We start from the raw sequence: 25,072 nt of genomic DNA, 5'->3' as shown, positions 1-25,072 counted from the left end.
TTATCTAACATCTGCAAATTTGAATCTAATTGTGGGAATTGTGTGGGTGACACAGATATTTACATTGCATTTTTTATTGTTTTTTTTTGTTTAATATGATTTTGCGTTCCATTTTTATAGACAATCTTGTTAATATTCTGTCTTAAATATTTTAAACCATGACTAAGGAACAAACTATTCTTATATATTCATCAAAACAAAATTGGGTTTGTCAATAAGTAATATTCTGGAGTTGATCTGGACCACATTACTTTTTCAGATCACTGTTGGAATTCCTTCAGAGGCTCTGAGTGATAAAAGGAAATTCCCCTTTTTCCACCAGATGCTCCCCAAAGAAGGATTCCACTACCCAGCAATCATCCGGCTGCTCCTCTGTTTCAGATGGACCCTGATTGGCCTCTTTGCTTCAGACACAGAAAATGGAGATAATTTCATGAGGACTTTCCCTCCGATGCTTGTCAGGAATGGAATTTGTGTGGTTTTATCACAACGATTTTCAGCAACTGGACAAACAGTACCCCCCAAGGAGGCCCTTTCTAAGTAGAGACAAATCAACGTCTTTGTCCACTTCGTAGAATATATTCCCATCTGGAACAGAATTTTTCCTTTCCATGAAGCACTTATGCATTTGCCAGGAGCCATTGAAGGGAAAGTCTGGATCCTCACAAATTTTGCAGTGTATACAATAAAGAAGGACAGACTTCTCAAATACATCCATACTATTTCGAGTTTTGGTTATCTGTCAAAAACAAGGCCAACAGATGCTGCCTTTGAACCCCATTTCTTTGTGGAAGATCAGTTTCAAGATCATTATTTCCGCTGTTCCCTTTCCAAGCACGTCTTTTCTGTCAAAGGCCGCAGAAGATGCACCCAGAAAGCCCCACTGGAGACCCAGGAGAAAAGAAACAGGAAACGGATCATAAATGACCATCATCGCTACAGTATCATTCAGACTCTGGCCCAGGCCATGAATTCCGCTTATTCTTCCAGATCGAGGAGGGGAAGGAAGGAGGGAGAAAAGAGGTTGGGGGCTCTGAGGCTGCAGCCATGGCAGGTATGGGGGGTCCCGATAGGGATCCATTAATCTGAGATCATTTGGAGAAGGAACCCAAAGAAGAAGGAGGGGAACATCTCAACCTTTTTGTGCTGCAAAAGGTCAAGAGATTTGCACCATCTAATTTCTCCTGTGTGACGCTCCAGAATAACAGGGAGCAGATCTGAAGTTTCTGTCTAGCCTCTGTTGGAAGAAATCTCCTTCTGGGTTCAGTTCCAAGTGGGGAAGAAAGACGCTGGAAACATGGTGACTGCTTGGAAGATGGTTTAATGGTGGACAGGAGCACATGCCTTGGTTGAGGAAAGAAGGGCTGAGATGCTGAGAGTGCAACTGTTTTATGCCATCTGTTGGGATTTGAATTGGAGCTTGTATTCTGATTGGTTGTCAGGCTCCCATGGGGCCATGCAGGGACAACTCTGTAGGCTGTCCTGAGTCCCAGGCTTGGTTGAGCCTGGCTGGATGATGGTGATGGCTTTGGGCAATTCCTATATAGCTTTACCTGGAGTAGATCTTTGTTATGTAAAATAGACTGCCCTAGGCCAGAGTAATGGTCCATTAGCAAGTGTGGGGGGCCTGAGTTTCAGGCTCTCTGAGTTTCTACTTTTCTTTTTAGGGGAAATGTATTGTGTCTTTTCAGTATATCCTAAAATATTTTATTTTCCTAGGAATGAGAAGGGTTTTAACTCCCAACACCTCTTTCAGTCATTGGAAGAGTGTTGAATTATCCCTTGTCCAACTGAGAGATTTTGTAAGTTGGAGAAGCTGCTCTCATAATCTCCTCCTTGTCTCCACTCAAGACTCAGTTTCAGGTTGCAGTCAAGTACGATTTTGAGATTGTGTTCATAAACACGTATTTATTTACACATAACTCAAGATGGCAAATGTCTCCAACACAGCTTCCTCCTTCATCCAGTCCACTTTTAGTACAGTCAGAGACCAGCATTACAATTAATAATAATAATGGAGAAAAATAAAAATAAACGACAGTCAATGGGCAGTTAGAGTCTGCCTAATGCTGAGTCATGTGCGAATATGTGGCAATATAAATGTCCTAAATAAATAAATACATAATTTTGCATTAAAGCAGAACAGAATTTGGCTCCATTCAGAGAAACTCCTTCCTACTGATCTGATAACTGCAGTTCAACATAAAAGAGTTCCGTATTTCCCAGATATTAGGAGAGGCGTCACAAAGTGAATCCCTGAGTCCTGATAGGAGATGCCGCATAGCAGGCTGTGAACTCACTGGTGGGATTCAAATTTTTTTACTACTGGTTCTGTGGGCATGGCTTGAATTTGTGGGCATGGCTTGATGGTCACGTGACCAGATGGGCATGGCCTAGTGGCCATGTGACTGGCAAACCAAATACAATTGGTCCTCGCTTAATGGCCAGTTGCTTAGCAAGTGTTCTAATTTATGACTGATCTCCCCAGAGCTACTTGTCCTGTTTTTGGAGTTTTGACAACCATAAACACAAACACACACACACACTCTCTCTCTCACACACACACACACACAGAGCTTTCTAACCCTGCTATTTTTGATTCTGTAAGGATCTCCTGCTGGAGCAGGGGTTCGACTAGATGACCTCCGAGATTCATTGCATGCCAGCCCTAGATTGTTGTGTTGCTTCAAAGAGTCTTCTGAAGCCAGGGTTTGTGTCCTAACTTCCTCTCCTTTTTTTCTCTCTCCCTCCCTCCTTCCATGTATTTATCTATCCATCCATATATCTCATTCACTTTCTCCATTCTCCCTCTCTTTCTTTCTCTCTTTCTTTCTTTCTTTCTTTCTTTCTTTCTTTCTTTCTTTCTTTCTTTCTTTCTTTCTTTCTTTCTTTCTTTCTTTCTTTCTTTCTTTCTTTCTTTCTTCTCTCCCCCCCCCTCTGTCTCTCTCACACACACACAGACACAGAGAGTCGGGGAGAGAGAGGGGAAGATAGGGACCCAGCCTCTTCGCTATTCCCCCACCGTCCGCCTTACGTTCTCAGGTCAGGTGAGGGAGGGGAGAATGAGGGGCAGAGCCAGCTGTTTCAGGCAAGTTGAAGAGGTGTCGACCAAGCATGGGAGAGTAGAAGCCTGGGAATGGCGGCTCCCGCCTCAGCTGGCCTGAGGGGCTCCTGCAGGCATATCACGACAAGGGGGGTGAGAAGACCCGGGACATCCGCCACCCACCTGCTGGCTGGCTGGGCCAGGCTGGACTGGAAGAGGCGCATCCGCTGGGAGAAGTAAGGAAACGTAATCTGGGAGGGCGGGCAGGCAGGCAGATGTCCCAGGGCTGCTCCACATGTGCACTGTGTTAGTAGCACATGCACTGCTGCACACACAGTGTGCATGTGCAACAGTCCTGGGACATCTGCCCGATCTGCGCCACAGCCACCATGTGGTAGGTGTCGTATCGGCCGATACGCACAAAAGACGCGAGGCAGTGACTTGCGTTCAGCTCATTTATTAAGGCTTAAAACAAGTGGAAGTGCGGCTGGGTATGCTGCGGCTTATATGGATCTGGCGGCTCGGCCAATCGCGGTCGATTCCGAACGGCCAATCAGTGCCGCGTGCTCGACCAATCCGGTGTCCGCGCGCTCGTCCAATCAGGGTTGCCGGATTTCAAGAATGTAAATGTTCATACAGAACACCCCTCCCCTCTTGGTTCGGTCCTACGTAACGTAGTCCCGTAAGTAGGCGGGTCTCCGTACTGGCCGACCGGACCTCCGCAGATTAGTTGTTTCTTGGCTGCCGGCTGGTTCGGTTGGGATCCTTGTCGCTCTCCGCCTCGTCGATGGAACCACCTGGAAGGGTGAGTCGGGCCTCTCTCCATAGCTCCCTCCTGGTCTACCCGGGCTGGTCGAGCTGCTGGCTTGGCTGCTCCCGCTCGGGCTTCCCGGGCTGGTTGAGCTGGCTTGGCTGCTCCCGCTCGGGCTTCCCGGGCTGGTTGAGCTGGCTTGGCTGCTCCCGCTTGGGCTTCCCGGGCTGGTCGAGCTGGCTCGGCTGCTCCTTCCGGGCGAGACTTCGAGTGGGTCGCTCCCTGGTGCTTCGGTAGGTGAGTAATGCTGGTTCCTTTTTGGTTGGGTTTGTCTGTTTTGTTCTTTGGGGTTTTCCCTCCCCTCTTGGTTGGTGTCTTGGCAGTCCCCCTCTGTTTCTGGTTCTCTATTTGTGTGTGCTTGCGTGTCGGTTGTATTTCCCGCAGTGGTTCTCGACGGTAATTGGTCGATGTGTCGTTTCCATGCTCGCCCGTCGTTTGTCAGTAGTCGGTACGAGCGGGGACCCGTTACCTGGGTTATCATTGCCGGTATCCAGAGTGGGTCCCCTGTGAGGTTTTTCGCATAGACCGCGTCTCCTGGTGCGAACGCCCGGTGCTTGCTGGTGGAGTCGGGGGGCTTCTCTGGGTTGTATGTGGGGTGCAGGCGGTCAAGTGGTGATCGCAGCTTTCTTCCCATCAGCAGCTCCGCTGGGCTCTTGTTCGTCATTGTGTTCGGGGTTATGTGTTGTATGAATAGCATCCTGTTGATTTTATCTTGTATTTCCCCGGTTTTGAATTTTTGAATTGTCCTTTTCGTGAACTGGACCATTTTCTCCGCTCTTCCGTTCGCCGCCGGGTGAGCTGGTGCTGTCAACGCGTGGCGGATCCCCCATTCTGCTAGGAATCTTTCGAAGGGCAGTGCGGTGAACTGGGGGCCGTTGTCCGATACGATGACATCAGGGAGGCCGTGGGTTGCAAATAGCTTGCTGAGCTCCTTGATGACAGCTTCTGTGGTGGTTGTTCTCATGTTGCTTACCTCCAGCCAGTTGGAGTAAGTGTCTACCGTCACTAGGAAGGTGTGTCCTCTGGTGGGTCCTGCGAAATCTATGTGAATCCGGGACCATGGCCCTCTGGGGGTTTCCCATTCTAGGACCGGGGCGGTGGGGGGGCTTGGTCTGGATCCTTGGCACTGCTTGCACGATGCCACCCAGGCTTCGATTTCTTTGTCCATCCCTGGCCACCAGGCGTGACTTCTGGCCAGGGCTTTTGTTCTAACGATGCCAGGGTGCCCTTCGTGCAGCATGTCCAGGACTCTCTTCTGTAGTTTTTCCGGGATTATGACTCTGTCCCCCCACAGTAAACAACCCCTTTGTGTGAAGAGTTCTGTTTGGCGGTTCCGGAAGGTTCTGAATTGCTCATCATCATCCTTTTCCGGCCACCCTTTCTCCACCCATCTTAGAACCCACGCCAGACGTTTGTCTTTATTTGTTGCCAGGGCAATGTCTGACGCGGTTAGGGGGAGATTGGGTAAAGTCTCTATGCTCAGGGTGGACATGGTGGGTGCTGGGTCAGCGTCCAGGTCGGGCAGCGGTGTGCGGCTCAATGCATCTGCATGCGGGATTGACTTACCGGGGCGATGGTCTAGCCGGTAATTGTAGGCGGCGAGGAATTCGGACCACCTCGTCATCCTTGGAGATAGGATGTTCGGAGTGGCCCGGTCCCCCGCCAGTATTCCGAGCAACGGTTTGTGGTCTGTGATGATGGAGAAAGTCCTGCTGTAAAGGTACTCGTGGAACTTCTTTACGGCTGCGACGATTGCCAGGGCCTCTTTATCTAGCTGGCTGTAATTCCTTTCCGGTTTTGAGAGAGTCCTTGAAAAAAAGGCGATGGGTGCTTCTTTTCCATCTGCGAGGGTGTGGTTGAGGACAGCTCCAACGCCGAAGGGGGATGCGTCGCATGTTACCGTGAGGGGTAGTGTCTCGCTGTATTGGATGAGAACAGCGTCCGATGTGAGCAGGTCTTTTGTTTTGTTGAATGCGTCTTCTTCTCGCCTTCCCCAATTACAGGTGGCTGCCTTGTCGAGCAGCCTATGCAACAGTTCCACCGTGGTTGCCTTTTGGGGCAGGAAAACATTATAGAAGTTAATCAACCCCAGGAACGCTTGTAATTCGGTTTTGTTTCTGGGCCTTGGGGCTTCCTTGATGGCTTTGATTTTTCCCTCTGTCGGGTGGATTCCATGCTGGTCTAGGAGGTACCCTAGGAATTCGACTCTTGTTGTGTGCAGTTGGCATTTCTCTCTCTTGACTTTTAGCCCTGCGTCTTTGAACCTTTGCAGTACCTCCCTCAGACAGTTTTCCAATTGTTTTTAGTCGGCCGCTGATGCCAGCACGTCATCAAAGTAGGGCACTACCCTTTTATGCCCTGGAGGAGCCTCTCCATTAAACTTTGGAACACCCCCGGGGCTACGCTGACTCCAAACTGGAGCCTCTTGCAGCGGAATGCCCCATGGTAGGTGACTATGGTCTGCGCTTCTGCAGTTTCTTCATCGACCGGCAGTTGCTGGTAAGCTTGAGCCAGGTCGAGTTTGGCGAAAACCTTGCCCCCCCCCCAGTGAGTGGAGGAGGTGCTACACTACTGGGACGGGGTAGGCTCTCTGTTGCAGCGCATGATTGAGGGTGGCCTTATAGTCACCACAAATTCTCACTGAGCCGTCTGGTTTTACTGGGGTGACTATAGGGGTCTCCCACCTGGCATGGTCTGTTGGTTCGAGTACTCCTTGTTCGATGAGCTTATTTAATTGCTCGTCAATCTTGGGCCTGAGTGCAAAGGGTACTCGCCGGGGCTTGAGGCGGATTGGGGCAATGGCGGGGTCTAGGCTGAAGGTTATCGGGGCCCCTCGGTACTTGCCTAGGCTGCCATCGAAGACCTCTTGGAAATCCCGCGTGAGCTGCTCCTCCCAGTCCGCCTCGGCGACGTGGTTGGTGCCGGTCACCTCTATTCCCAATGGCGCGAACCATTGGAGTCCCAGAAGGCTGGGGCGGTCCTTATCGACGACGGTCAGGGGAAGTATCTCGGTGCGCCCTTTGAACGTGACTTTGAAGTGTCCGATTCCTACCACGGGGATGCAGTTCCCCTGGTAGTCCTTGAGGATGAGTTTCTGGCTTTCCAGCTCGCGCCGCTGTATGGTTGGCACTAGGCGTTTGATTTCCCGCCATGCGACCACGGATAGGTAGGACCCGGAGTCCCCTTCCATCTTGCAATGGCCACCTCCACGTGGACCTTCCGGCCATCCCAGTTGGACGAGTGGCCGATGACGACCGTCTGGTGGGTTTCCTCGCATTGCTGGGCCTCGTTGAAACGCCAGTTCCTCCCTTCCCGGCTCCATCGGCTCTCGGGGTTGCGGTCTCGGTTCCTCGGGGGGGTGCCGTCTCGGCTCCGCGGGCTGCAGTCTCGGCGCCGGGGGCTGTAGTTCCTTTTAAACCGGCATACCTTGGCGATGTGGCCCCGCTTGTCACAGTGCCGGCATATCGCGTCGAAAAACCGGCATTCCGACCGTGGGTGCTCGCCTCCGCACCCGGCGCATTGGAACCTCGTGCTCGCGCCGGTCACGCTCTGCCTGCAGCCAGTGGATGTCCTCCTCGTCGTCCTCGGAGTCGGTGGGGGAGTCGAGGTCGCCGTGGTGCGTGGAGGTGGTCGCTCGGCGGTTGGCTTCGGGCTGCCTCTCGGGAGTCGGAGTCGTCTCGGTTGCGGCTGGGTGCTCCGTGGTGCTTGTTTGCCGCATCCGGGCCGCTGATCTCCGGGTTGCTTCCGCTGCGGTGGCCTCGGCGAGGGCATCGGTGAGGGATATGTCGCCCCTTGCCATGAGCCGGCTCTGCAGGATGGGGTCTTTGAGGCCGAGGATGACGCGGTCTCGCAGGGCTTCGTCGAGGTCGGTGAACCCGCACAGGCCCCAGAGGTCCTGTAGATCAGCCATGAAGTCACTGATGCTCTCGCCCTCCTTTTGATCACGCCGGTAGAAATCGTGTCGGCGGATGAAGGTGGGCACGGCGGGCGCGTAGTGACTTCGCAGCAGGGGTTCGAGATCGGCCCAGTCCATCGCCTTCACGTCGAGGGACTTGGCGAGGGCTTTCGCCATTTTAAACACTGCGGGCCCGCAGTGAGTCAGGAAGACGGCCCTTTTCTTCTGCCCATTCGTGTCCTTGAGATTGCTGCTCTCCAAGAACATGAGGAATCTATCTATGTAGGATTCCCAGTCCTCAGCAGCTTGGTTGAAGGGAACGGGTGGCACGGTGCTGCTGGCCATGTTGCCGGTTGCGGTTTCGCGTGCCACGTGCGGTGTGGGACTTGTTTCAGAATCCCACCTTCGTCGCCAGTGTCGTATCGGCCGATACGCACAAAAGACGTGAGGCAGTGACTTGAGTTCAGCTCATTTATTAAGGCTTAAAACAAGTGGAAGTGCGGCTGGGTATGCTGCAGCTTATATGGATCTGGTGCCAGGCGCCGCAGCCAATGACAGCCGTTCGAATCCTCCGCGATCAGCTCGGCCAATCGCGGTCGATTCCGAACAGCCAATCAGTGCCGCGCGCTCGACCAATCCGGTGTCTGCGTGCTCATCCAATCAGGGTTGCCGGATTTCAAGAATGTAAATGTCTACAGAACAGTAGGGAAAGCTAGGAGAGCAACTATGACAAGCAGGCAACCCGGTTCGAGGGTGTGGCCTACCAGGGGTGACCACCGGTTCACCTGAGCCGGTGAGAACCAGTTGAATACCACCTCTGCGTAAGCGGCAGTTCAAATGGACCCTTGTGCACAGGGGCCCAGTCTCAGCTCAGGCGCTCTTTCTTTGTATCGGTCCCCTGAAACGGCTCTGGGAACTCCATTGCAGCTCTCGGAGGTTAATTCCCTTTGGACTCTTGGCAGGGTTTTTCGATATAAATATCTCGTTGCTCTAAAGGCTGCTAAAATAAACATTCTTGGGAAGAGCAGCCCATTCTTGTTGGATTTCCAGATTTTTGAGACCTTGTTTGAGTTCAGAAAGTGCACTAACTCATCCCCCATCCTTAAAAGCCCTTCCCTGCAGAAGCCATGGGGGCTGAGTACCAATGAGTAGTTGTGTGTTCATTTTCCCCACAACAACAACCCTGTGAGTTGAGTTGGGCTGAGAGACTGGCCCCAAATCCCCTAGCCTGCTTCATGACCAAGGCGGGACTTGAACTCACAGCCTCTTGCTTTCTACTTCAGGGGCTTCACCAGTAGACCAAACTGGCTCCCTTGCATACTTATTAAGCTTGGCACAATCCTTCATCCAGTGCATCAATAATGTTCTTATATGAGATACTATAATTTATCAAATCCTAAAATCCAGGTAGTTTTCTACTGCTTTTTAGTCATACAGTTGTTTCTAGGAGAAATCAGAAATATTTTTCTGGAAAGTTGGTAATGTTTAAATAACATAAAAGTATATTTGCCTGAGAATTGTTATAAATCTTATATTAATGACAACATAGAAAAATTGATGACTTAACGACAAAATGTTGTATCTTCCCATTTTCATGACAAAGATTAAAAAAAACCTAAAGATTATTTGAGTACCATTTTAAAATCAGTTTTTATCCACTTAATTATCATACCATCCACCCCTCACTTAACTGGGTTTCCGATCACATCACAAAATTGTTTGTTACTCTTTCCTGAGATCGAGTTATATCAGCAGTATTTCCATAATGTATTTAGGAAATACAATAATATGTGAGGATAACTTGCATAGAGCACATAAGTTATATCCCCCCCCTTTCCCACAACCCATTTAGAAAGGGCAGTGATATGAGGGAATGACTTTTGGGGGGTGGAGGAGAGATTCTGCCTGGGGAAGAACCAGGTAAGAGGAGGACACCTACAGCTGCATAAAAAAGAGTCGGTGGGAGATTTGTACTTTCTGACTCCCCAAATCCTGTCAGTGCAGCATTACAGCGAAGTGGGCCTAGCTCAGGTTTCCTGTCTGAGCCTCCTTGGAGAGGATTACCCTGACAATTTTCTTCTTCAGAAATCCGTGTTTCTGATAAACAACCTGTTGCTTTCAGGGAGTTCATAAATCTCCTTTTTATGTTTTTCAACTATATTTTGTCAAAATCTATATTGTCAAAATATGATCAACAATTTTTGGAGAACTTTTTTCGTTCACTTGTAAAATAGGGGTAACATATATTTTTCCTAATGAAGCATGTGTGTAAATTAGACAAGGACAGAAGAAAGATTCAAATGTGAGAAAGCGTTTGGAATAAGAAACAAAGTTTTCTGCTTTTAAAATTGCTGCATGTTCCCATTCTAGTTCCATCCTTTTCTGGAGAAGAATGAGTTGGTCAATATTTCAGACTTTGAACTCTACATGGACCCAAATGGAGAGGTAGCAGCAGATCTGGGCATTTTGGGCTTCCTGCCCAGAGATGATCCCAGGAGAATGGTTCTGGCATATTTTGTAAGACAGAGACTTTATATCAAGCAAGATGTTCTTTCACGGCTAAAGCTGCTCAACAAGGTAGGAGAAAATTTTGGTGGCTTCTCTCTGTTTTCTGAAGCCTGAGGTCCCATTTCAAGAGGGCTGATGCTATTCCCCAAAGGTGGTTGACCTTCACTGAGAATTGAATCTGGGCAGGAGAAACCGGATTTTTTGCGGCCGGTCCTTATTTTCCCCTCTCTCTCCCCCACTCTCTCTCTCTCTCTGTGTGTGTGTGTGTGTGTGTGTGTGTGTGTGTGTGTCTCCCTCAAAGCTGTGGCTGGGCCAAGCCAGCAAGCTCTCCTTGGTGCTCTTCGCTACTTCTTTCATTTCTTCTTTTTCGAATCCAGACTGGCTGAACAATGATTGCCAGACTGTGGTGGAAGCGTCCATTTGGGCTACCCTCCTCCTCCTCCTCCTCCTCCTCCTCCTCTTCCTCCCCCTCTCGCACCCGGCAGCTGTGGATGGATCAGGAGGGTGCAGTTGTGTGGGGAGATGCTCGCTCCTCAAGTGAGCAGCCACCCACCCCATACCAGGTTTTGCTGTGCTTTGGCATTTGCTTGAGGAGCATCTCCCCATGCGCATGCATCCTCCCAGCCCCGCCACAACCACCCTTTATGAGAGGAGGAGGAGGAGGAGGAGGGTCGCCCGAAGGGACACTTCCACCGCGGTCTAGTGATCGTTGTTCAGCCAGTCTGGATTCCAAAAAGAAGAAATGAAAGAAGTAACGAAGAGCGCCAAGGAGAGCTTGCTGGCTTGGCCATGCCGCGGCTTTCAGGGAGACACACACATACACAGAATGGGAGAGAGAGGGGGAAGATAGGGACCCGGCCGCTTTGCTAGCCCCCTCCGTCACACTCACCTTATTAGGCCAGGTGAGAGAGGGGAGGGTGAGGGGCAGGGCCATCCGCTTCATCAGGATGAAGAGGGGGCAACCAAGCACAGGCGAGTAGAAACCTGAGAATGGCAGCTCCTAAAGGGTTTTGAGGTCGGACGGCCTGGAGCGGCCAAGATCCAAATGAGAATTGCACCACAGGTTCACCTGATTGCCCACTTCTTTGGTGTTGGCTTTACGGAGCCACGGATTGAGGCCTGAGCTCACATGCAACAGCAGTGCCTTTAACTGCGCTCACTTGTATGTGTCCAAATAATCCGGCGAAGACACTGGAGGAGTCACTCAGGTAGACCTGCCCCCTCTGCAGTCCCCCTCCTGCAGAAAGTGGCCATTCCCTGAGCTAAGAAGGCAAGGAGCTGCGGCTTGACTCACCCAATTCCTAGGACTACCCCAATGGTCCCAATTCTTCTAGGAGAGGGCAGCTCCACCTGGCAATCCCCCTTTCTCTCAGTGGTCTGACTTCCGGTGGCTCGCCTCCAGCCTGAACACCAGGTCGGACCACTTGAAGGCCACTTCCCTGCTTCTCAATGGTGCTCCTGTACCAGCCACTGCAGGACCCTCCAACTCCTTCCCCAAATTCTCCCTCAACTTCAAAATGACAATGCCTGTTGCCTACATGGGTGCAACCGGGTGGGTGTGGCAGGGCCAACCAGGGGTGATTATTCTGGGTCCAACAAAGGGGCTGTGCATGGAAGAGGGAAGGGATGGTAGGCAAATGGTCCATGCTCTCTGGTCTCCCTCCCCCACACCTCTGCCTCACCGCCGGCAGGGTCCAGCAGCTGCGTGAATCCCAGCTAATCCCATGTGGAGAGGCTCATGTTCTCCTGCTGCTGGGAAAGCAAGACAGTTTTTCCCAGCACAGTGAAAAAGTTTGCAACTTTCTCTCCAATAGGGAAACAGGTGGCTCTGGGCAGCAGAGAAGCAGCCTTCTTGAATCCTGTTTCTCTCTGCCACCCGGAGCTGTGCCAGGAAAGACTCTCTTGCTCTCCCAGCAGTAGGAGAACACGAGCCTCTCCACATGTCTTCCAGTACAGCGAAATGTAGCTCTGGTCCCCACCAGTCTGCATCTCACCCCCCCCCCGGATTCACCGCAGCTGCTGGGCCTTATCTGCTGGGGGTTAGGGTGGTGGGTGGCAGGAGCAAAAGGCAAGCGGGGTGTGTGGTAAAGGTGACTGGTACTGGCAGGTAGGTGTCTGGGCCCCAGAGCTTGCAGAGCCTCACTCACCCAGGGAGATCAGGCAGGGACACAGCAGAAGGCATGCAGCAATGGCTGGCCTGGTGAGTGGGCAAAAGCAGGCTGCAGGCGATGCCACACATGCATGATAAGAACTGACTGGGCATTGGACTTCCGGTTTGAAGGGCTTCGGTGGCAGGCAGAAATCCGCAATCCTGCAGGGTTTCTGTCTGGGCTCGCTGCTGGAGCGCCCTGAGCTGGCTGGTTTCAGGGCTAAGCCACCCCATAGAGGTGGTGAAGAGTGAGGAGACTGCCAGCAGGGTTCAGGAGAGCCGCATCTCTCCTCCCCAGCTGGCCATTACTCCATTTCCCGAAGGCGGTTGCAGCGGTGGTCAGAAATGGCCACTGCAAAGAAGAATTCGACCAGAAGAAGAAGAACTCGACTTCTAAAAGATACATTTTAACTGAAACTTTGCAACTAAATAGTAACCCCAGGAAAAGAAAGTGAAAAAAAAGAGCAAAAAAGAAACAGCTTGCATGTATTTGGATTATTTGGTGATCTTCGCATTCTTGTTTATTATATTTGAATGACTAAAATCAATTGGGTGGTTGTTTAAAAATTTATACAATGGCACCACTTCTGGATGAATTGAAAATGGAACTGAAAAGGTATAAAGAAGATGCACAAGAAGGGAAAGGTTCTTTTGGCTTCGTTTTTCAATTCTTAGAAATGGAGATTTGGAACTATGAGAAACAACAAGAAACGACTGCAAAACAAGAAGACTGAGACAAAGAAGAAGCCATGTCTAATGAACAAGCAATTTTATGTGGGGAAGAAAAAGGAAAGGGGGGGAAAGAGAATGGAGAACGTAAGACTTAAAAAAACAACCAAAGAAAAGAAAAATAATTCAAAAAATAAGTATAATATTGGAAAGCAACAGAAAAGGGGAATAAAGAAGAGAGAAATAGAGGTAGAGAGACAAGGGGGTGAAAAGGGGAGAGAGAAGAAGAGAGGGAAGAAGGAAAGGATAAGAAGTTACAAAGGACTGGAACAAGATATAGAGAAACCGGACCTATTTAGAGATCATGGGTGAAAATCTAACTGAAAAAGGGATTCTGTAAAGGTACATAAGATTGTATTGTTATATTAGTAATAGAAATAACTTTAGAAAACAACGTATGGTTAAAATGAGGGATAAAATAGTTAGTGTAATTTAGTGAAATGTTTGTGAATAAAATAATTGAAATAAAATAAATAAGAAAATTGAATTAGGAAGGAACAGGAACATTTTAATTAGTTAATGTTTTATAAAATATAAGTGAAGGGGAGGGGAATTAATTATGGAAAGCTTATAATTGTTCCCATAGAAGTATGATATTTAATTGAAAAGTAATGTTAAAGAAGTTAAGATTTTAATGAATATTAATATTAATATTTTTCTTTTTTTAAGAATACAGTGTGTATTTTAAGAATGTACCAAGCAGAATCCGAATGGAAGTTATGTATTATATTGAACGTTATAACTTTAGGGAAAAGATATAAAGGCATCATACTCCAATCAGTAACTACAGGAGAAATTTTGTTTAATGAGAAAAGATAATAGATAATTGAAACAGGACAGACAAAAAATAGAAATACAATGATTTGAATTGAGATGAGATAATTACAATAAAATTGATAAAATTAAAAGAGGGGAGAAGCCATGCAGAAAATGTAAAATAGTAATAAGATATGGAATAGAATATAAAAATGAGCATGAATCTGAATTTGTGTCTGTACGAAGAATGTAACCCGGGAATGTAACCCAACTGAGGCAACCTTTTGAGGCTAGGGGCCCATTTGAATCTGGGGGAGGGGATCTGCTGTGGAAACCCTCTCAAAATGGAAGCCAGAGGAGTCTTTCCCATTCCCAAGACAAATCACCAGGCTACAGAGAGGACAACGTTGGAGTGGGAGGTTCCACTCTTGCAAAGCAGACTCTCTCTTTTCATCCCATTCTCAGAAGAACTATAATTCTCCTGTGTTAAACTGGTTGTGGGAAAAGTCCTTTTCCATTGAGATGAACCTGCCAGGGACCGTGTTTGGCTTTCCAGCATGTCAGCCACCTTAACTGAGAAGGGGAAGAAAGTGAGAGGGCAAAGGAGCCTGAGGTGTATCCAGAGAAACTCCTGGAGCTGCACGGTCTCAGGCCCCAGGTGACTGGGCAAGACCAAGCAAGTGAAAGCGATCCAGAGTTCAGGATGGGATTTAACACTTGTCCGGGGAGGCCCTAAAATCTTGGAGATGGTGTGAGAGGTTCCCCACCTTTCTTGAGTCGAATTCATTCAGGTGGCGGAAGGGAGCTTTTGTTTCGATCCAGAGAGACTGATCGTTTCATGAAAGAGGCAGCCCTCGACTTACAACCATGAGAAGCTACAGCGGCACTGAACCAAGTGACTTATGACCCTTATGGCCCTTGCAGCATCCTCCTGCCACTAAGAGATGGCAGGGGGGTGTTTGAGGTGCCGGCCCCGCAGGCTCACCCCATTGACTGTCGCACTACTCTGAAACCGGTGCCTCGAATACGGCAGCACATTGGGGAAATTAGAGCAAAGCTGCCGCGACCACATTTGAGGCACCGACTCTGGAGTGGTGCAACAGTCAATGGGGTGAGCCTGCAGGGCCAGTACCTTGAACGCTCCCCTGCTGCCTCTTAGTGCCCCTCTGATGGCCCCCTTGGGGACGCTAAGAGGTGGCAGGGGGCATTCGAGGCACTGGCACCACAGGCTCACCCCATTGGGAAGAGAGTTTAAAAGAGATGCAAGCTGGGTGCGGTGTCTGCTGGGAGGAAACGTGAGTTTATCTTGTGTTGACTTTGCTTATCTGTGTTCCTGGCGTCTTCCCAACCATGTTGAGATATTGCCATGCCTCAAGTCTGGAATTCCTTCTCCCGCCCTGCCAAACTGATGACCTCCTCTTGCCTTGATTGGACTTCTAGTTACAGTGTTTGTTGACCATGTTTTGGTCTTGATTCTCTGCAGCCAAAGGCTGTTCCTGGGAGAGTTTTCCTCCAGCCCAGAAGGTAACCACCACATTGGGGGCAAAGTCAAAGCTAATAAAGGGACTCCTACTGATTATCTGACTGGGTTGTCTTTGTGCCACGCCCCTTTGGGTCATCACGGTTAAAAGGTGCAGATGTGAATGCAGCCACTGGGAATAGACCGGGTTCAGTGGGTTGTGTGGATCTCACAAGAGTCAGTCGGGTGGGGTAGTAGTCCAATCCCAGAGGGCCCTGAGTTCCAGTCCTGCCTGGGGTGGCAAGCCAGTTAGGAGGCTCTGGACCAGCCGCTCTCTCAGAGCCCTGGGAAAGAGGCATTGGCAACCACTTCTGAGCAGTTTCCCCTGGGGGCTTCCGGGCAACCTTCCCGCCCAGCTGAGCAAGGCTGAGGGGCGTCTCTGGGCCTGGCTTCTTCCTCACTGGTCAAGTGGCCTCCAATGGGCTGGATTTGGATAGAGTTTGGCAGGGGATTGTGCTGTGAGGAGGGGGCACACAGGGGTCCTGCAGTGCCAGGGGGTCTGCAAGGGGTCTGCCCCCTCCCTAGTGAGGGCAGGGAGGGGGGGCTGGGGGAGAGGTTGTTTCACTTCTGATGGCCATAAGAAACCAGGGTTCCTGCATTCTGCAAGCTAGCCAATGACTGAGGGTCTCTTCAGGGGTCTTTGTTGTTCCCCAAAATAGTGGCAGGACATGGAGAAGTGCTGGTGTGCATCCGAGTTTTTCAAACTTGAGGAGGAATGGACTTCAACCCCCAGAGTTCCCCTCCCAACAATGCATGGACTTCCTCATGCTGGGCAGGGAATTCTGGGAATGAAAGTCCCTTCATCTTTAACTTCCAACCTTGGAAAATAGTGGTCTCCCTTCTTCCCTTTTGTGAGGCGTTAAAGCCCTGCACCAAGACTGGGCTAACTCACAGGTTGCTCAATCTATTTTCTTTTTTTTCTCAGTCTCTCCCTCCCTCCCTCCCCCACTCTCCCTTCCTGGCAACCCCGGATCCCCCTTGGAAGATGGGGAGGAAGAGCGCCTCCTGCGGGAAGGGCGGGGCAGCACTTCAGCGGGATTCCAATAGGGGGCGGCAGAGGCCTCGGAGCTGGCGGACTTCTGGCACTGTCAGGCAGCACGAAGGGAAAGGGGGGGGATTTGGAGAAGGGGGGGCTCCAGGTGCTCTGCCAGCCGAGCCGTCGAAGAGAACAGTGCCCCTTTGGCCCGCTCCTCTTCGGCCTTTCAGCAGAGCTTTCCCCCCCGCCTGGTGCTGCCAGGTTCCCTCTCGTTCCTGCCCTTTCTTCAAGGCCCCCCTGCTCGTCTGCCCTGCCACACGGCCCCCCGCCCAGACCCACCCCCAACACTCTGGACCCTCCCCCTTGCCCCTCCCTTCCCGCCCTCCCAGACAGACAGCCCGGCTCTCCCCTTCTCCTCGCCCACCCCGCTTCCTTGGCCTGGACCAGCCACGCCCCCTCCAGGGACCCCAAAATCCTCATCCCCTCCTCCCCCAACAAAACCCCTCGCCGCTCCTCTCTGAGGGGAGCTGGAGCTCTCAGCCCCTCCCCCACATTTTTCTCAGCGCCTGTCTGGGTAAAAGGCGCCTTTTCTTTTTGTTTCTTTCTTTAAAGAAATTTTATTAATTTTCAATAAACAAACATACACAAGCAGAACACAAAACATGAAAACATAAAACTTCTTTTTGGAAAGCAGCTTGGTCCCGGGTTACATCTTTTGGTACAGACATAAATCAAGTTCATGCTCACTTTATATACCATTTCACATCTTATTTACCATTCTGTATTTTCTATGTGGCTTCTCCTCTCTTTTCACTCTCTTAATTCTATTTTATTTATTTCATCTCAATTTAAATCATTATGTTATATCTTTTGTCCGTTCTGTTTCAATTATCCATTCTTCTTTTCTCATTAACACAATATTTCTCCTGTAATCACTGATTGAAGTATGATGCCTTTATATCTTTCCCCTAAATTTAACACTTAAAATAATATATAATTTTCATTCTGATTCTGCTTAGCACATTCTAAGGCTACATACTACTTTTTAAAATAGAAAAATAATAAGTTTATAATATAATTAAAACAATAATCCATAGCAAATTAAACTCTATCATTAAATCTAAGCATTTTACACATTCCCTTTAATATTTTATTAAATCATATAATGATCCAGTTTTCTAACATTGTTTCAAATAAAAATACAACAATACAGTCATGTACTTTTGCAGAATCTCTTTTGTAATTATATTTTTACCCATTATCTCTGAAAAAATCCTGTTTCTTTACACCTTGTTTCAAACCTTTATAACTTCTCTTCCCCTTTTCTCTTCCTCTCTTCTCCGATCTAGTCTTTTTATCCCCATCTCTTGATCTCCACCCTCTTAGTTTCCATTCTCTTCTGTATTTCTCTTTTCTGTTCCTTCCTGACATTGTATCAATTTTTCACCTTATTTTCCCCTTTTTTGATTGTTTTTTTAAGTCTTAAATTCTCTATTCTCTTTCCCTTTTCTTCCCCAACTGAAGTTGTTTGTTCATTAAAGATGCCTTCTTCTTCTTCTTCTTCATCCCAGCCTTCTTGTTCTTGTAATTTCTGATAGGTAGAAATCGCCATTTCTAAGAAATGAAAAACAGTTCCAGAAGAGCCCTTCCCTTCTTGTTCCTCTTCTTTTAGCTTTTTAAATTCCATTTTCCGTTCTTCAACAGATAATGCCATTGTGAAAACTTTTTTAGACAACCCAAAAGTTTTTAATCTTTCAAATAATAATTTCAAATAGTCCCAAAGTCACCAAGCAATCCAAATAAACACAAGCTATTTCATTTAGCACTTTCTTCTTTTTAAACTTTCTCTTCCTGGGGTACAGTTCAATTGTAAAGTTCCAAAGTATATCTTTTAGAAGTCTTATTACAATTCAACTCTGATCTTATAAGCTCTAAGCAGCCTCCTCCAGCAAAGTCTTAATATTAATTCTGTACCTCTCCCATCCCACTTATAGAAAAAAGATTTTTTTTTTTTTAATTCCAATGTTCAGAAATCTTTAATGTCCCCTTGGCTTTGATTTTCAAATTTAATTACCTTGATACCGAAACAGGTTTTTCCGATTTCCATCTGCTATTTCCGTAGGGAAGGAGAGTGAGAGAAAACAAACTTTCCCTTTTAAACTTTCTTCCGCCGCTTTTTACGATCTTCTTTGGAAACAATGTATCTTTAATGAAGTTAAGTTTCCAGGGTGTTTAGATGTTATTTGTTATCCTGGTTCAGCCAAAAACTTTCACTTTCTCAGCTTCCTCCTGCACTTTCTTGTTCGGATGAAAGCTTTTTTGTGGCGACCATTGCTGACCGCCGCTCCACCGCTTTTGGAAAAGGGAGTAAAGCCAGCTGAGGAGGGGGGGTTGCGATTCCCCCGGACCCCTGCTGGGTCTCCCCTATCTTCAGTCTCCTCTACGGGGTTACTATTAACCCCCAAATCCAGCTGAATCGGGGGTACTCTAGCGGTGAGCGCATCAGGAACCACACACGATCGTGGATTCCTGCCGCCGCCAAAGACTTGCAAACCAGAAGTCAAAAGGTGCCTTTTCTTTTGAGCGTCTCATCCCATCACAGCGCTCCTTGTTCCTTTGGGTCTGTGGTAGAACTAGGAGAACAATGGTTACAATGACGGCGCCCGATCTTAAGTCTCTTCCAAAGAGGCTCCTTTGTACAATGAGGAGTAACGGTCATAATCAGGGTGTATAATATGATGGATATTTTTAAAAAAGACCTGAAACAGACATTGCACTGTCACTGTAGAAATGGAACTTGATGTACGACAAAGGAAAAAAATAATTTTAAAATCCATGCAAGTTAATAGCCTCCAGCTTGTCTTATAACAGATTCCATAGTAAATGTTTTGCTATGTGGAAAAAGGACAAAAAGCCACAAACACAATTCCCTAAATAATAGGGGGGGCGGAAGGGCGGCTGAATCCCCTGAGGGAGCCTCTTCCTCAGCGGCGGGGCTGCTCTGGAAAAGGGGTGCCAGGCGATCTGCCCGGATGGTGGTCCTAGAGAGAGGGGACCCGGAGGCAGCCCCCCTCTGGCTCGGTGGAGTGGGCAGGGAGGGACCCTCAGAGAGGAGGGGGGCTCCTGCAGGTATCCCAGCCCCCTCCTGTCCCCGGCCTTCCAAGCAGTGGGCAGTGGCTTCCGGGCCCCGGGGGATCATCTGGATGGCCTCGCAGGCCTGCGCACGGAGGCCTCGTGGGGTGGGGGAGGGGTTAGGGGGTCCTCCTGTCGCTCAGGTGGGCCAGTTCTGTGGCTGCCCAGGTGACTGGAGCCCACGGAGGTCGGACGGGGAGGAATCCGCCCTACCTGAACCCCAATGCAAGGCAGGTCTCTCCAGCTGGAGTGGCTTCTCTCCTCTCTCTCTCCGCCCCCGAGGCTCCTCGCCTCCTCCGGCGTTGCCACCTGTGGTTGGCGGGATGAAGGACCCGACTCTGGGGGGGAGGTGGGGGAGCCACGGCTCCCCTCAGCCCCACAGCCAGGGCAAAAGGCAGGAGTGGAGGGTCCCCCGGCTGCCCCTCCTGGCTGTTCAGCCCCGCCGCCCCTGAGGAGAGACTGGGGGGGCAGAGAAGGCCAGAGGTCCTTTCAGAGCCTTTTGGGGGGCAGTTGGGATCTCTTGGCAGAGAAGCGGGTGGGGGGAGGGGGTGTCACTTGACCCCCTACCCCCAAGAGAGGGTGGGCTCCCCTCCCCCTCCCCAGGGTGGCTCCCCCTGCTGCTCTCCCGCCCCCTGGAGTGCTTCTCCCGGGGAGATCCAGGGTGCCCGACCATCCCTGCCACCCCCAAGTCCCCCCCCGTTCCTTTGGAAAGAAATCTCTTTTTCCTCCTTTCAGCATTTGGCTTCGTTCATTCGGAGCCTCTGATTTTCTGGTTTCCCTAAAAATGGGGGGTCTGCTTTCGTTGCGTCTCCCTGATTCTGCCTTTGATATTTGTCTCTCTTGTCTTCTTTCAGGTTATCGGGGTCTTTGTGCAACCATGCTGGTTTCTTCTGGGATCCTCCTTCCCTTCCCTTCTTACCCTATTCTTTTCCCTTTCCTTCCCTTTCCTTTCCTTCCTCTTCCCTTCTTTCCCTTCCCTATTCTTTTTCTTTTCCTTTCCTTCTTTTCCTTTCCTTCCCTTTTCCTATTCTTTTTCTTATTCCTTTCCTCCTCCCTTCCTCATCTATTGACTTCAGTTCCTTCCCATCTTCCTTTTCCTTTTCTCTGACCCTCCCCCCCGATTTCTTCCCCTCTGCTGGGACTCAGGGGACCTTGAGCGGGTTTCCCTCCATCCAGACGGTTCCAGGCATCCTGGCTGGGCCTGTCGGTCAGCAGAGGAGCCGCTTTCCCTCTGGCCCCAAGTGGGCCCCCTCCTGTCAGACTGGGGGAAGGAGGGAGGGGCAGGAAAGATGGGGCTTGGGGGGAAGTCTGAGGAACTGGGTGGTGCTGGGGCTCATGGGGGGGGGATGAGTCTGCCTACTGAGATGAGGTGGACCCTGTTCTGTCTTTCAATTGCTGGCTGAATATAAAGACAGTCAGGCAATCTCTATCAAGGCTTCCATACAAAGTTTCTTTATTGCATCACAAGGCATTCTTAAGGTATAACTCACAGTTATGTCGAGATTCATCTAATGTCCAAATCACGCTGCTGGGGTCCAAGCAAGAGGAAAGGCAACTCCCCCAACCCAACCAAGTCAATTCAGTGCCCAATCAGGATTACAGATGTGACCACATGACATGAACTACATTTCCCATGATGCATTAACTACATTTCCCATGAGACATTCCCTTAAGGGGACAGCTCCCAATCCCCAATTAACTATATACTGTCTGGACAGCACAGTCCAGTTGCTTTCATGGTGTGGAGACAATAACTTGGTCCTCAACACCAATATGACCAAGGAGCTTATAGTGAATTATAGAAGGAACAGATCAGACCTCCAGCCCTTTTTATCAACGGAGACCGAGTGGAGGAAGTGGCCAGTTTTAAGTTTCTGGCTGTTACCCTAAAAGAGGACCTGACCTGGGTGCTCACATTGCAGCCCTGGTCAAAAGGGCCCAGCAGAGATTATACTACCTGGGACTTCTCAGGAAACAACCACTGAATGAGAAACTGCTGGTGACCTTCTACCGCTGCACCATAGAGAGCATTTTAACTGACTGCACCTCTATATGGTTTGCCAATTGCACAGGGGCAGATAGGACAGCACTCCAGAGGGTGAATGTCATTGCCCAGAAGATCGTGGGTTGTCCTGTCCCCTCTTTGGAAGAGCTTTAGAGCTCCCGCTGCCTTAAGGAAGTTCAAAACATCCTCAAAGATCCATCTCATCCTGGAAACCCTTTTTCTGAATTATGTCCATCTGGCAGATGGTGCAGAATAATAACAACAAGGACAAATAGGCTGAAAAACAACTTCCATCCCAGGGCAGGAGCTCTGTTGAATTCTGCTGTATAGTGCGGTGTTGGTGTGATGTCATGGGTGGGGTTTCGGTTCAGTGTGTGGAGGATGAAGGATGTTTGTGTTTATTTTCATGGTTATGATGTGCACTGAAGATTTTGTTGAACAAGGTACAATGACATTAAACTCAACCACTGTCCCTTTTCCCCCTCCCCTGCAGAGGGGAGAGAAGGGTGGCCTGGAGGGGCCTTTCCTGCCCCCCAGAAGCTCCTCCTGCTCCTGGGAAGCTCCCCCCTCCCTCAGCTGGGCCCCCCGTCCTGGTTCCTGCCCCTCCATGAGGGGGGACTTCGGTCCTGGGAGCCCCCCCCTTGGCTCCTCTCTCTTGGGGGGACAATGGAGGCCCAGGAGGAGAGACCAGGGTCCTTGTCCAGGCGCTGGGGGGGAGCCGCAGCACTTTGGGTGGGGGGCTCCATTATGGTCGTCAGTTGAGGACCCTCTAGAGGCTCATTTGGAGGCCTTCTTCCCAAATGGGGCAGCCATTGAACACAAAGACCCACAATGGCGACCAAAGGCCCAGAGTGCGGCTGTGACGAAGCGAGGCAGGTGGGGCCTCCTGGGAGATTGCTGCCTTCCTTACCTGGGCTGGGTCCCCACTTGGATCCCCCAGAGAGAGACACACGCACACACATGGAGTGTGGCTGTTGGGGGGGGGCTGTGCAGGGTCCCTCTTGTCTGGGGGATCCCCTCCATTCCAGCCTGGGAGCCAAGGAAGGGGGGGTGGAAGGGCTGGATCCTCTCCCTCTGCGGCCCTTTTGCCAGCCCTGAACCGGGAGGAGGGAAGGGATCTGGGCCAAGCAAAGGGGAAGGGAGGCCTTTGCTCCATCCGGTCTTGGCCCCAGGAGAGGCGGGCAGGGAGGCCTGGGACAGGCAGGGGGCCTGAGCAGCTCTGCTCCCCAGGAAGGAGCCTCCTTCTTCAGCCGGGCAAAGGCCTCTCCTCCACCACCCCAAACCCAGCTCCTGTCTCCAGGGACAGGGGGGCCGGGAAGGGATCCAAGTGGGACCCCCAGCCCCCCCCACCTGAACCTTGGGGGATCTTCCTACTTCGGCCGCAGAGGGTGGGGGAGGCAGGCCCCATTTCTCAGGGTCCCTCCTGGCAGCCCCCCTCCCTGAAGTGGGGGGGCTGGGGAGCCCCAGACTGGTGCTTCCTCCTTCCTGGGGGCTGCTTGTCCTGAGGGGCTGGGCCAGAGTCCCCCCCAGGCCCCTTTCCCAGAAGGACGGGGGGGGGCTTCCCCTCCCCCTGCTGCTCTGCAACGCCCCCCTTCCCCTCCTGGGGCTGGCATGGTGTCTGTGGGGAGAGCAGGGAGCCCCCCTCAGCCCCCCCTCCAGACAGAGAGAAGCTCCCCTTGTGGTCCAGGGGGATCCTTTCCTCTCTCCAGCCGATCGCAGTCATCTGGGATCTCTTTAGGGGAAAAACACCTCCAGATGAAAGGGAGTTTTGGGGATGCAGCTGCCCCTCCCCCCTCCCCCCCCCCCAGATAAGCCGCCTTCCACCAAAGTCAGTCCTGGCTGGGCTGGTTCTTCCTCTGGTTTGCAAAGGGGGGTTTCCCCCCTTTCTCTTGGCCAGAAAGGGTCCACATTCTTGGGCGTCTGCCCATCTGCTCCGTCCCTTTGGGCAGCTCCTCCTCCCGGGGTCCCTGGCTGAGGGGGGCGTCCCAAGGGGATCCAGGCTGAGTCTCGGACTGGACTCACCCACCAGCCTCACAGTCCAGCTGAAGGGCCGGAAAGGGCCAGGCAGGCAGATGGACACACACTCACACACAGAATGGGGGGGGGGGGAAGGCTGGTATTCCCCACTCCCAAAACGCCCCCCTCCCAGTCTGTGCATGGGACCCCCAGCAATGCTGCCACTAGCTGCTCCCCTGCAGGGAAGTCCTGGATTGTCTGGGGGAGGGGAGGAGAGGACAGTGGCCAACCCCCCACCTTTTGTTTGGCATTTGTGGGGAGACCCCTAACGGCGAGATTCCTTCCCGGGCCTCCCAAAGAGCATCCAAACGTTCCTGGCATCAAGTGGGAAAGAAGCCCAAAAGGAGAGAAACTCCTGCACTGGCTGCGATTGGGGCTCGGAGGGGATAGGAAACCCTCCCCCTCCTTGCGAGCCCCCCGCCCCGCTCCAGCCTGCCCTCTGGCGGGACCCCCTTCCTGGGGAGGGTCCTCCCTGCCAGACCCACTTGGACCCGGGGGATGCGGGGGGGGGACGCATATCTAGGTGCAAAGGGCGGGGGGGGGCACAATGTACCCGGGAAGAAGCCCTCCCCCCGCCCTCCCCCCGGGACTTTCCATCAGGCTGGGGAGCGGGAGAAGCAGAGGCGCGCAAGAGGCAGACGCGCATGCTCAGTCCCTTTCTTGAGGCTCGCAGGCCGCCTGCGGAGGGCGCCCCCTGGTGGTCCCGGCCAGCCACGGCAGCTCCCCTTGCGAGAGGGAGGCAGGAGAGGGACGCGCCTTTGCGCCCCAATCCCAGCGGCCTTGAGACCAGGCGGGTGCGGGGAGGGGATGATGGGACACGGAGGAGCTCAGCCCTCGAGAAAGGCCCAGGGACGCCCTGTAGTCGTACTTCGTGGGTGATATAGAGGTCGTATCTCTCATCTCCGCCTGCCAGAGCAGAGTGCAGCGCAAGGGTTAAGCCCAGAGAGTTGTGACATCCTAGAGCGGAAAGGAGGACCCGCTTCCTTCCGCGTGGAATTCTCGCCTCCCCCCCCGTACAGAAATCACTGCGGGCAACGTCCTCTTGCGCATGCTCTGTTCGCCCTCTGAAGCCGCCCAGGATCGGAGGCTTCAGGATGGGCGGGCGGGGGTCGCAGGAGGCAATCTGGCTTTGGTTTGGTTCCCCCCCCCCCCGACTTGCCCCGCCTTGGACTGCTGGGGGTGCGCTGGGGGGACTTGGCGTGCAGGCACCGCCGGGGACCTTATGGGGGGGCTGCGGGGAGGAGCAGTGTGTTCTGTAGTCCGCGTCATCTAAGCCTGACTGATCGAGGCGCAGCACAAGGGTTAAGGCCAGAGAGCTGCGAGGTCCTAGAGCGGAAAGGAATGCCTACTTCCGGCCTTCCTTGGAAAAGAGCCTCACAGGTGGAATCGTCTCTCCCTCCAGCTGCCACGGGCAACGTTCGCTCGCGCATGCGTCCTTCTTCCTCTGAAACTGCTGCTCCCGGCTTTCTGCGCCCGACGCTGCGAGGCTTCCCCGGGGCGGGAAGGAGGGGGGCGTCTCCGCGGAGGGGGGCG

At 51.4% G+C, this 25,072-nt stretch overlaps 1 protein-coding gene across 1 annotated transcript in view; it reads left to right on the top strand.

Moving 5' to 3' along the window:
• Positions 1–25,072, top strand: part of LOC148123666 (vomeronasal type-2 receptor 26-like) — a 98,743-nt gene that overhangs the window by 6,432 nt on the left and 67,239 nt on the right. Inside the window, exons 5-6 of the mRNA XM_087919119.1 lie at positions 754–1,054; positions 10,120–10,326. Of these exons, the coding sequence (XP_087775245.1) occupies positions 754–1,054; positions 10,120–10,326 (508 nt within the window). The remainder of the gene's footprint in view (positions 1–753; positions 1,055–10,119; positions 10,327–25,072) is intronic.

The sequence above is a fragment of the Pseudonaja textilis genome, unplaced genomic scaffold (assembly GCF_049901715.1).
Source record: "Pseudonaja textilis isolate UNSWEBS1 unplaced genomic scaffold, rPseTex1.2 PTEXSCF26, whole genome shotgun sequence".
In the NCBI taxonomy this organism is placed as follows: Eukaryota; Metazoa; Chordata; class Lepidosauria; order Squamata; family Elapidae; genus Pseudonaja; species Pseudonaja textilis.
The sequence above is the reverse complement of the archived record's forward strand: the minus strand, read 5'-3'. Positions and strand labels throughout refer to the sequence as shown.